The 13,243-nt window shown below is 38.6% G+C and overlaps 1 protein-coding gene across 11 annotated transcripts in view; it reads right to left on the bottom strand.

Annotated features, from left to right (window-relative positions):
- Positions 1 to 13,243, bottom strand: part of Scmh1 (Scm polycomb group protein homolog 1) — a 161,561-nt gene that overhangs the window by 104,024 nt on the left and 44,294 nt on the right. For 4 of the 11 annotated variants that reach the window (XM_052717966.1, XM_052717964.1, XM_052717965.1 and 1 more), the window contains 2 exons: positions 4,960 to 5,025; positions 4,170 to 4,193 (listed from right to left, as the gene is read on the bottom strand). In XM_052717966.1, coding sequence (XP_052573926.1) covers positions 4,170 to 4,193; positions 4,960 to 5,025 — 90 coding nt within the window. Of the gene's footprint in view, positions 1 to 1,111; positions 1,334 to 3,060; positions 3,175 to 4,169; positions 4,194 to 4,959; positions 5,026 to 13,243 lie in introns of those variants that run through there. The other 7 variants (XM_052717974.1, XM_052717967.1, XM_052717968.1 and 4 more) reach the window with 5 other exon arrangements.

The following is a 13,243-nucleotide window of genomic DNA, read 5'->3' on the forward strand; positions in this document are numbered from 1 at the left end:
CCTGAAAACAAATAACAGGAACTGAATTATATTATTAGTGTCCTTTCTATATCACAAAGAAACCTCTTAGCTAAAAGCAAAGAGCTCATCAAATAGCTTGGCTAAAAAGGGAAGTTTCAAGTGGAAGCTCAGCTCCCAGAATCAATGCAATAAAAATTCATTAATATACATTCCAACCATCTGGTTTGAGGTTTTAAAAATTTCATGCACAGAGAACTATGAGTGATTTAGTATGTATAGTCTTTCATCAAATGCCTGAAGACTAGAGCAGAAGGTTGGGCAAAACAAAAACCAAACATCCAAACCAAACCCCAAAACAACAACAAAAACCTCAAACAAAACAAATCCAACCCAAAGAAACACAAAAACAAAACAAAACCAGTTTCAGCAATGACACTAATATTTTCACGTAGTTCCTTCACCGAGGAAAAAAAATGAAAAAGAAAAGTCTCTTGAGGTATTGTTACTTATTAGAAATAAAGCATGTAGAGCAACATTACTGTTCTTTTCAGGCAATGAGGAAAAGAGGTTTTGACAGGCTTTCTGGAGAGTTCAGGCAGGCAACCTGGAGTGAAAAAGGTCTGGGCTGGGGAGGCTTCACAGGCCCAAAATCATGACTTTCATGCTAGATGGGAGTTTCCTCAAACAAACTTTTAGATACTTTGGCCTTGTACCTTTGCCCAAACCACCCATATACATCGACTATTTTCTCTGCAAAGCTTTCTGGTTTTTTCCTCTCCCCTTTAAAATCCATTCATACTCATCCCATCCCATCACCGTGATGAGGCATTTCAACTCTTTACGGAGAGGGACTGTTTATTCCTTTTCAACCTTCGCTATTTAACATGGTGCCTTGCAGCTTAGCACAGGCTCAATTAAAGTTTTGGGTGAATGAAAGCAAGAAGCAGCACACAAGTCCTACTTCAATCTGGATTATTAACATCACATGCGGGCATTAAGTTTGGCTTGACTCTGAGAGAGATACAGCACACAAGAACAAAAATGGTGACTTTGTGGTAAAGAGATCCAAAAGCATGTCACCTGTGAACCAACTGAAGGAACATTAGCATTAATCATGAGTAAGAAAGCAGTCTCAGAGCCATTTCCTCACCCATTCTTCCAAGAATTATTTACAGTATTGTGCTGGGTACGGAGATACAACCATGATCAAAATATTGCCCTTGTTCTTGTGAGCTTCAGTCTAGGGAGGGACAGAAACTAAATGATCCATGGCAGAATGGTGTGGTGAGGGCTGCTTGGAGAGGTAGAGGGTGCTGTAGGAGCACGCAGAAGGTTTGTGGAAGGCTTCCCAGAGGCAAGAACATTCGGGTTCCTAAGTATAAAAGGATAAGATAAGCAGGAGTCAAAGCAAAAGCAAACTGTTTCAGAGAAAAGTTTAAAAAGAGGTTGTAGACAGAAAAAGTGTTTCGGTATCAAAGCACCCTTTACACCACATGGTAGTATAGTCAACCCAATAGGACCTAGAAGCACCACAGAAACAAATCTCTGGGCATGTCTGCAAAGGTTTATCTGGATTAGGTTAACTGAGGTGGAAAAACTCTCGCTAAATGTGACTGGCACCATTCAACAGGTTCCAGACTACAAACGATGGAGAAAGTTAGCCAAGTACAGGCACTCATCTCCCTCTGCTTCCTGGCTATGGCTATAGCTAGCTGTCTCAGGCTCCTGATACCACTACTGCTCCACTCTCTACATGCCCTGTTCATGAGTATCAACTCAGACTGAATAAACCTTTCTTTCTTCCTTAAGCTGCTTCTGTCAAGCATTCTGCGACAGCATCAAGACAAGGAACTAACTCACCATGTTCATGAGAAATAGAATGCTGATAAATTTAGGGTGCAGACATTCTGACTGCAGTGTTAAAAATGGACTGGAGAGGATTAAGGCTGGAGGCTGGAAGACTAGTTAGGAAGCTATATATATCTGAAACCTAGGTGTGAGATGACAGGGGTTGCACTTTTAAAGTGGCAGAGTACCAGAGAGAAGGTGGGCCCTACAACTGCCATCTAATTAGCCAGAGAGCTAACCCTCTTCTGTATGGTCCTAAAAGTTAGGATGTGGCTAACAATACAAAGAAACATATTTGGCTCAATATATACCTGACTAACATGATGCAATTTGCCTGAAAAGGTTAGTAAATTCCTAACAATTTGAGGTACTCAAGAATTTAATAAGCAATTTGAAGTATCAAACTTTGAAATGCTATACCAAAGCAAATAATAATTACTATCATTCCAGGGCCTTGAGCATACTAAGCAAACACTCCATCGCTGACTTATAGCCCCAGCCCTCCAAAGCATATTATTTTAGGGTCTTATTCAGAATGAAGGCCCTAGAAGTCTACTCTCTATTCTCATTGGGAAAAACAGAGCCTGCAGCCTTAATGTATATCAGAGAATATACCTGTGCCACCAATTATTCTCAAGAGGAAAACTGTTCTTTCAAATTATAAACCCCCTTGCTAACTGATACGTTTCATGTTAAATGAGTAGCTAAACTCCCTGTCAACAAACACAGTTTACAACATGCCCAAGGCTGTCAAGTGAGCTACAATTGTTAACATTATTCACATTAGCAACAAGAACAAAATCAGCAGCAGCTATGACTGTCTTCCCTTTGCCTGTTCATGTCAGATTATCTTAGCATCTCAGTTTCATGTTCATTTTATTTTATTTTTTTTTTTAATTTTTTTTTTTTTTTTTTTTTTTGGTTTTTCGAGACAGGGTTTCTCTGTGTAGCTTTGCGCCTTTCCTGGAACTCGCTTTGGAGACCAGGCTGGCCTCGAACTCACAGAGATCCGCCTGGCTCTGCCTCCCGAGTGCTGGGATTAAAGGCGTGCGCCACCACCGCCCGGCTCATGTTCATTTTAAATAAGAGGAATTATGCCAGAAAGATTAATTTGCTTAAAGTTATAAAACTGATGAGTGGGGAATAGGAATTGATCTGAATCCCTGCCCATGGTTTTCCCACTTACACACGAGTACCATAAAAGCTTGAGGAAAAATTTAAAGAATAAAGTAATATCTATCATGTGTTTACCAAGTCTCAGGTACTTTGCCCTTCATCATTTCACTTCATTCATTTGTTCAGCTCACATTCATAATGCTTCACTTCAAAGAAGGTCAGATTGGACTTAAAGTGTGAGCTCAGCTGCTGAGAAGAATGAAAAGCATTACAATTCTCCAGTTAAGGGCAAATGCAAGCTTTATGGTGTTTTCACATTCATTAGCTTATGTGAGCTTCCCAACCCTGTGAAGCAGACAGGATGAGATTATTCTTCCCATTTAACTCACGATAAAGTTAAGGGTCAGAATCACATGGTGACTAAATGGCAGAGCCAGTTCTCAACCACCCAGGAATTCTGTTGGACTCCTCTAGTTTTCTACTTGGTTATTTTGTGTCAGGATGGACAGAAAATATCTTATAGGAAGAAAAGGTAAAAGGAAGGAAGTAGATAATGACTATAATACTGCTAACACATGGAATTATGGTAACAAAATATATCAAAATACTTGAGCAAAATTTGGTAAAGGTATGAGGATGTGAAGACTTAGGTGATACACAAGACGTCACAGGACTCTAAGAAACTGACTGGTGTTTATGCAGAAACCTTGAAAGCTGGCTGAGAACTGTTAAGTATTAGTTTTATTGCTCAAATCTTAGTCCTGAAATATACTATGCAGAATGAAAACCAGATGTAGTATCAATTTTACTTGTTACAGGTATGTTTGTGTTTTTCTGTAGTTTATAAATGAAAGATATCTTTACATTTATTTTGGTTCAACTTATCTTATAATTAATTTCTTTTAGAAAAATGTCACCAAATATATTATGAACAATGGAAGTTTGTTTCAGCTTGGACTTAGTAGATCAAGAAGTTACTTCCAGTTTAGTTAGTTTTCTGTTTAACCTACTCTATGTAATTAACTATACCACTTCCTTTTTTGTTATCTTGGTCTTCGTCCTCCCGGTAAGAAGAGCTTGATATGACATCTAAGTTAATTACATGCTAATTAGGCAAACAGTGATTCCCTGGATTATGAAACAAAGACATATGGAGTTCTTTTCCTAGTGGATTAAAACTGCTTACAATCAAATCCCTGGTCTAGTAAGTCCCCTTATTTAACAGAAAAAGAAAAATATCTTACCTAGCTCCAGGATGTCAGCAGGTTCTAATAAAGAAAACAAATGTTAAACCATAGGTCATCATGGTGATTGTAACAGAATGATGGAAAGGTAAAGTTCAGGCACAAAATAGGGGTTTGAAAGTTTATATAGTACAATTATCTCATTTTAAAAGAGTTTTTTCTTAATAACTGTACAAGTATATATAGCATTTGTGGTGGTTTGAAAGAAAATGGCCCCCAAAGGGAGAGGCACTATTAGGAGGTGTGGCCTTGTGTGAGGAACTGTGTCACTGTGGGGGTAGGCTTTGAGGTCTCTTTTTCTCAAGCTCTCTCAGTGTGACAGTCAACTCCTGTTTCCTGAATGATGTAAGACACTTGGCTATTTCTCCAGCACCATGCCTGCCTGCATGCCGCCATTTTCCCTGCCATGATGGACTGAACCTCTGAACTGTAAGCAATTAAATGTTTTCTTTATAAGAGTTGCCATGGTTATGGTGTCTCCTCACAGCAATAGTAAGTCCTAAGACAACATTCAATTTTGTCTTCCTTCTGTGCCTAGACAAACGAAAATGGGAGTGCAGAGGCTGAGCAACTGCTCCAGAGCAGTAACACTAATTTGGGATTATTTATACTTAGAATCTAGGTTTCTATATCAGAAGAAAATATATTGCTTTTGACAAATACCTCTATAAATGGTAATACACGCTTTTGATTTAACCAATGAATTAATTGTAAATGCAGATGTCTAAGAATAACTGTTTTATGGCAAGATATTGAATGTAATTTTTCATGCTAAGTAGTTTATTCTTACCTTGATACTGAAATGCAGACTCTGACAGGTGACCATATTTATGTTTTCTCACACCATTCCAGTCTACTGTTATAGAAAGAGATAAGGATAAGTCATGAAAAAAGAAAATACAAGATTCAATACTTGAGGCAGCATGCATTAATAAAGAAATGGACCTGGGAGTTTTCATTCTAAGGAAATAATACAAATATAGAAAAAAAGGTTTTCTTTGAAAAGGTTCAGCATTGTTTCTAATAACAGAAGAAGACAAGAATTTCAGGATTTGGTATCGTCCCTTGGTTCAGGCTTGCTTTAGTTGGCTCTTTCTTTGGTATGCTCCCATTCTCTCCTTTTGGAATGGGAGTGTTTACTCTGTGCCACTGCATATTGGAAGTATATAAGCTGTTTATAGGCATTCACAGTTAAGAGATTGTATAAATCTCAGAAAAGACTACATTTACCTCTTTGAACAGCTTCAGATCTGTTAAAGACTTGGGGATTTTTTTGAAGTTGGACAGAATGCATTCTGCCTTATCAGATTGCCATGAGCCTATGGAACAGGCTTAAAGTAATATATTTGGTTGGATGTCAAGTTGGTAAGGGATAGACTGTCAATGGTTGTTATTGTCAACTTAATTAGATCTAAGATCACTTAAAATATTAGGAATGTCTTTCTAGTTTCTAGATTGGGTTAAGGTGAGAAGACTCTCCATCACCAGCAACAAATGTGGGTGGCACCATTCCATGGACTGGTTTCCTAGACTGAATAAAAAGGAAAAAACAAACACTGGCAGACATCCAATGCTCATGGTTCAGGCCAGAACAGGTAAGAGCCTCACCTGCACTTGGAACCCTCCCATGCCCTTGGTTCAGATCCCAAAGAGTCACCTGGCAAACACCCCTTCCCACCCTACCGCCCACTGCTGCTACTGCCCCGACCCTACCCCACCTCTGGCAGATATCCACTGCTCAGGTACAGGCCACACCAGCCAGAACAGGTGAGAGCCCCACCTGCTGTCTGAGTTCTGAGCCCAAACGTGCACAAACACACCTGCAGCCCCTACAAGGGTGAATACCCAATGCTTAAGTGCAGGCCACATCAGTCAGAAGAACAGAGATCCCTGGACCAAAGGCCATGCATGCCAGGCTAACTACCAGAAGTCTAGCTGCCAACTCTACAGAGACTTCCTGCTAGACCACAGGTCATGTTGGCCACCAGAAATACAGATCACAAAGACCAGAAGACCAAAGAGGAAACAGAAACCAAGGAACAAAACACCCACCCAACAAAAACAAACTCAGAAACTGGCTCCTAGACCTATATTCATCTCAAACCCAGATGCTTAGACACCAGTGTAAGAACATAACAACAGTCACGGCAATGTGGTGCCACCAAAGCCCAGTCATCCTGCTACAGAAACACCTGACTATCCCAACACAGCCGAAGCACAAGAAAACGACCTTAAAACCAACTTTATGAAGATGACAGAGTTCCTTTAAGAGAAAAATGAATAAATACCTTAAACTCTAGAAAACACAAACAAACAATTGGAAGTAATGGATTTTAAATCCCTTAAAGAAAACCAGGAAAACACAAACAATGGAAGGAAATGAACAAATCTCTTAAAGAAAGCTAATGAAAAACAAATAGTTAAAGGAAATGAATAAAACTGTTCAAGACCTGAAAATGGAAATAGAAGCAATAAAGCAATAAAAGCAATAAAGAAATAAAGCAACAAATTGAGGGAATCCTAGAGAGGGAAAACCTAGGTAAGTGAAAAGGAACTATAGATGCAAGCATCACCAACAGAATACAAGAGAGCGAAGAGAGAAGCTCAGTCGTAGATGATACAATAGAAGAACCTGATACACTGGTCAAAGAAAATATTGAATCTAAAAAGTTCTTGACACAAAACATCCAGGAAATCTGAGACACTATAGAAAGACCAAACCTGAGAATAATAGGAATAAAAGGAGAAGATACCCTGCTCAAAGGTCCAGAAAATATCTTCAACAAAATCATAGAAGAAAAATGTCCTAACCTAAAGAAGGAGATGCCTACCAAAGTAAAAGAAGCTTATAGAACACCAAATAGATTGGAGCAGAAAAAGAAAGTCCCCCTGTCACATAATAAGACAGTAAATATACAAAACAAAGAAAGAATATTAAAAGATGCAAAGGGAAAAGGTCCAGTAACATATTATGGCCGACCTATTAGAATTACACCTGACTTCTCAATGGAGACTCTAAAAGCCAGAAGGGCCTGGACAGATGTCTTGCAGACTCTAAGAGACCACAGCTACCAATCTAGACTAGTATACCCAGCAAACTTTCAATCACCACAGACTGAGAAAACAAGATATTCTACGACAAAGTCAAATTTAAACAATATCTATCCACAAATCCAGCCCTACAGAAAGAAAACTCCAACCCAAGGAGGTTAACTACACCCATGAAAACACACAAAATAATCTCACACCAGCAAAACTACACACACTCACTCACACACCATCATCAACAACAAATTAACAGGAATTAACAATCATTGGTCATTAATCTCAATATCAATGGACTAAATTTCCCAATAAAAAGACACAGGCTAACAGAATGGATGCAAAAACAGGATCCATCCTTCTGCTGAATACAAGAAACACCTCAACTTCAAAGACAGACATTACCTCAGAGTAAAGGGAGGAAAAAGATTTTCCAAGCAAATGGACCCAAGAAGCAAGCTGGTATAGCCATTCTAGTATCTAACAAAATAAACTTCCAACCACAATTAATCAAAAGAGACGGGGAAGGATACTTCATATTCATCAAAGGAAAAATCCACCAAGATGATGTCTCAATTCTGAAATATCTATGTCCCCAAAGCAAGGGCATCCACATCTGTAAAAGAAACAATACTGAAGTTTAAATCACACATCGAACCCCATACGTTAATAGCGGGAGTCTTCAATACCCCACTCTCACCAGTAGACAGGTCATCCCGACAAAAACTAAACAGAAATAATGGAGCTAACAGACATTATGACTCAATGGACCTAACAGATATCTATAGAACATTTCACCCAAACAAAAAAGAATATACCTTCTCAGTACCTCATGGAACATTCTCCAAAACTGACCACATACTCAGTCACAAACAAGCCTCAAGAGATACAAGAAAACTGAAATAACCCCTTGTATTCTATCAGACCACCAAGGATTAAAACTGGATTTCAACAAGAGAAATAACAGAAAGCCTACAAATTTACGGAAACTGAGCAACTCTCTACTGAATGACTACTGAGTCAAGGCAGAAATAAGAAATGAAAAATTTCCTAGAATTCAATGAAAATGAGTGCACAACCTACCCAAGCTTATGGGACACACTGAAATCGGTGTTAACAGTAAAGTTCATAACACTAAGTGCATTCATAAAGAAATTAGAGAGCTATCACTAGCAACTTAACAGCAAACCTGAAAGCTCTAGAACAAAAAGAAGCAAACACATCCAACAACAATAGACAGCAGGAAAGAATCATACCGAGGGCTGAAATTAATAAAATAGGCACAAAAAGAACAATACAAAGAATCAATGAAACAAAGAGTTGGTTCTTTGAGAATATCAACAAGATAGACAAACCTTTATCCAAACTAACTAAAAGGCAGAGAAAATATCCAAATTACCAAAATCAGAAAAAAAGGGGGGGATATAACAACAGACACTGAGGAAATTCAAGGAATGATTAGGTCATACTTCAAAAATCTGTATTCCACAAAATTGGAAAACCTAAAAGAAATGGACAATTTTCTTGATAGATAACATTTACCAAAGTTAAATAAAAAATCTGATAAACAATTTAAACAGACCTATAACTCCTAAGGAAACAGAAGCAGTCATTAAAAGTCTCCCAATCAAAAAATGCCCAGGGACAGATGTTTTTAGCACAGAATTCTACCAGACTTTCAAAGAAGAGCTAATACCAATACTCCTCAAATTATTCTATAAAATAGAAACAGAAGGAGCATTGCCAAATTCATTTTATGAGGCCAGTCACCCTGATAACCAAACCTCACAAAGACTCAACAAAAAAAAAAAGAGAATTACACACTAATATTGCACATGAACATTGATGCAAAAATACTCACAAACCAAATCCAAGAACACATCAAAAAGATTATCCACTATGATCAAATAGGTTTCATCCCAGAAATGCAGGATGGTTCAATATATGAAAATCTGTCAAAGTAACCTGCCATATAAACAAAGTGTAAGAAAATAAACCACATGATCATCTCATTAGATACTGAAAAAGCCCTTGACAAAATCCAACACTTCTTCATGATAAAAGTCTTAGCCGGGCGGTGGTGGCGCACGCCTTTAATCCCAGCACTCGGGAGGCAGAGCCAGGCGGATCTCTGTGAGTTCGAGGCCAGCCTGGGCTACCAAGTGAGTTCCAGGAAAGGTGCAAAGCTACACAGAGAAACCCTGTCTCGGAAAAACAAAAAAAAAAAAAAAAACAAAACAAAACAAAAAAAAAAAAAAAAAAAAAAAAAAACCAAAAAAAAAGTCTTGGAGAGATCAGGAATACAAGGGACATAACTAAACATAATAAAGGCAATTTACAGGAAGCTGATTGCCAACATCAAATTAAATGGAGAGAAACTCCAAAGCAATTTGGCACAGCCATATCTGATGGGAATGGCAAAAGTCATAAAGCCAGCTCAGCTGCTTGACAAAGATCCAGCAAAGCTGAGCCTCATGATGGCCACCATGCCACTTTTGGTTTTGATCTCTGCATGTTGCATGCTTGCGGGGGAGGCGCTTTTAATATTTGTACAACTAGGGGATATTGGATTGATGGATTGATGGGAAATTTCTTATCAATCATTTATGCCTTCTTCCAGGAGTATTGCCTGTAAGCTTCCGCAGGAAAGTCCTGAGCACACTATCCTACCCACTTTCAGGGAGATATCCTTATCTAGATGAAGGTCTTCCTTACACCTTGGAGGCTGTGATACACATAAAGAAGCCAGAGGTCACTTTATGAGGCTCTGAGATATTTTTAAAACATCTGCCCCTGCACTTACTCAGGAACAAGAGAATCAAAACAAAGTAAACTTTAAAAGGTCAACAAGATTTGATAGGCTAGCAGAGTTGGCCACAGATCAGATTACAAGCCTCTTCCCACTATACACTCTGATTATGCGGCATATACAACAACAAAATTAGATTAGCTGAAGTTAACTCTGCCCTACACAGGGATTTATAATGATGGACAAAGAACGGTGTGGAAAGATGATAAAAGAATGAGGTGTCAGGACCTCCCTTTCATAGAAAAGTTAGCTCATGTAGATTCACTGTGGTGTCACATGACCAAGGAACAAAAGAACGTCAGGATTAGACATATAAATAAATTCTATAAAGAGATGAAGTATAAACACTATATTGTGCCAGAAATTGAATAATAAATGCAGCAGCTTTGGCCTGAAGATTTTTCTTGGAACTCTGACCATTAAGAGTTAATAATACACTGCTTGGGACACAGCAATCTGCCCGAGATTTTTCTGTCTAGTGTCCTTAAAACCACAAGAGCTGCCTAAAAGTTGGGTTATGTGGTTGATGAGTAAAAATGACTGTAAAAGAAAAGTCTGTTCTGTTATGGTTTATCAACAACTAAAAGATATGCAAGAGGAAGTTTAACACGTGTCCAAGAACAGAAATGATAAGATCTACGTTTTGGAACAACATGAATCTATCCCTTCTTACTGAATTCTGTATAAACAAACATTTTGACTGCTAGTCAGTCAGGCTATAAGGTTCTCCCAGACCAACCAATGGCCTGACTCAGTCCTCCCTTGCCAACTTTTTATCTCCTTTCTGGGACCTGGCCACTGCTAGAGCTGGCTCCCAGCAGCAATTCCACTAAAATCTGGAACAAGACAAGGCTGTCCACTCTCTCCACTACTTTTTTTATTTTATATTTTATTCAATATAGTACTTGAAGTTCTAGCTAGAGCAATTAGTCAACTAAAGGAGATCAAGGGGATACAAATTGGAAAGGAAGAAGTCAAAGTATCATTATTTGCAGATGATATTATAGTATACATAAGTGGCCCAAAAAATTCTGCCAGGGAACTCCTACAGCGGATAAACAGTTTCAGTGAATTGTCTGGATACAAGATTAACTAAAAAATAAAAATCAATAACCCTCCTATATACAAATGACAAACTGGCCGAGAAAGAAACTAGGAATACAACATCCTTCACAATAGTCAATAGAAAACATCTTGGCATAACTCTAACCAAGCAAATCAAAGACCTGTATGACAAGAACTTCAAGTGTTTGAAAAAAGAAATTGAAGAAGGTAACAGATTTTCCAAGCTCATGGATCACTAGGATTAATAGAGTAAAAATGGCCATCTTACCAAAAGCAATCTACAGATTCAACACAATCCCCATCAAGATTCCAACATAATTCTTTACAGACCTTGGAAGAACAATACTCAACTTCATATAGAAAAACAAACCAAAAAACCCAGGAGAGCTAAAACAATCCTGTACAATAAAAGACCTTCTGGAGGTATCACTATCCTTGATTTCAAGCTGTACTACAGAACTATAATAATAAAAATCACATGGTAATGGTATAAAAACAGATAAGTTGATCAATGGAATCAAACTGAAGACCCAGATGTAAATCCACACACCTATGGACAACTGTTTGTTTTGTTTTGTTTTTTTAAATAAAAAAGCAAGAAATAAACAATGGAAAAAAGAAAGCATCTTCAACAAATGGTGCTGGTCTAACTGGATGTCTGCATGTAGACTCATCTCTATCACCCCGCACAAAACTCAAGTCCAGGTGGATCAAAGACCTCAACATAAAAGCAGACACACTGAATGTGATAGAAGAGAAAGTGGGGAACATCCTTGAACACACTGGCACAGGAGAAAACTTCCTCTTCCTGAACAGAACATCAATAACGCCTCAGGCATTAAGACTGACAATTAATAAACAGGACCTCCTGAAACTGAAAAGCTTCTGTAAGGCAAAGGAAACCATCAATAGGACAAAACGGCAGCCTACAGAATGGAAAACGATTTTTACCAACTCCACATCTGACTGAGGGTTAATTTCTAAAATATATAAAGAACTCAAGAAACTAGATATCAACAAACCAAATAATCCAATTACAAAATGGGGAACAGATCTAAATAGAGAATTCTCAACAGAGGAATCTCAAATGGCTGAGAAACACTTAAATACTCAACATCTTTAGCCATCAGAGAAATGCAAATCAAAATGACTGAGATTCCATCTTAAACTTGTCAGAATGGCTAAGATTAAAAACAGAAGTGACAGCTCTTGCTGGCGAAGAGGTAGAACAAGGGAAACACTCCTCCATTGCTGGTGGAGTGCAAACTTGTACAGTCACTTTGGAAATCAATATGGCAGTTTCTCAGAAAATTGGAAATCAATCTATCTCAAGAGCCAGCTATACCACTCCTGGGCATATACCCATAGGATGCTTCATCCTACCAATTGCTCAACTATGTTCACAGCAGCTTTATGTGTAATAGCCAGAAACTGGAAACAACCTAGATGCCCCTCAACCAAAGAATGGATAAAGAAAATGTGGTACATTTACACAATGGAATATTACTTAGCTGTTAAAAAAATAACATCATGAAATTTTCAGGCAAATGGATGGAACTAGAAAAAAATCATCCTGAGTGAGGTAATCCAGACCCAGAAAAACAAACATGGTATGTATTCACTTATAAGTGGATATTAGCTGGAAAGTAAAGGATAATCATGCACAGACCCAGAGAGGCTAAGTAACAAGGAGGGCTCAATTGGGAGGCATGGATCCCTCTGGGAAGGGAAAACAGAATTGCTATCTCAGGTGGACTGAGGGTGAGTGGGGATGGGAACAGATCAGGTGGCAGAAAGACGGAGAGAGTACAGGAAGAGACAACTGGAATGTGGGGGGGGGGCATTTTGAGAGCAAGGTAAAAACCTAGTGCAATGCAAACTCCTAGGAATCTACAAGGGTGACCCTAGCTAAGATTCCTCGTAAGGGGGGTAGGGGAGGATACGGAGCCTAAACCAGCCATCTCCTGTAAACAGGCAAGACTTTCAGTGGAGGGACTGGGACACTAAGCCAGGCACAAAATCCTTTGACCTAAAATTTGTCCTGCATATAATATGTGCTGTGGTGAAGGTGGAGCAGAAATTGTGGGAGTGGCCAACCAATCACTGGTCCAGCTTGAGACCCATGTCATGAGAGGGAGCCTATCCCTGATACTGCTGA

Source organism: Peromyscus californicus, unplaced genomic scaffold, assembly GCF_007827085.1.
Source record: "Peromyscus californicus insignis strain IS unplaced genomic scaffold, ASM782708v3 Scaffold_5__1_contigs__length_169319896, whole genome shotgun sequence".
In the NCBI taxonomy this organism is placed as follows: domain Eukaryota; kingdom Metazoa; phylum Chordata; class Mammalia; order Rodentia; family Cricetidae; genus Peromyscus; species Peromyscus californicus.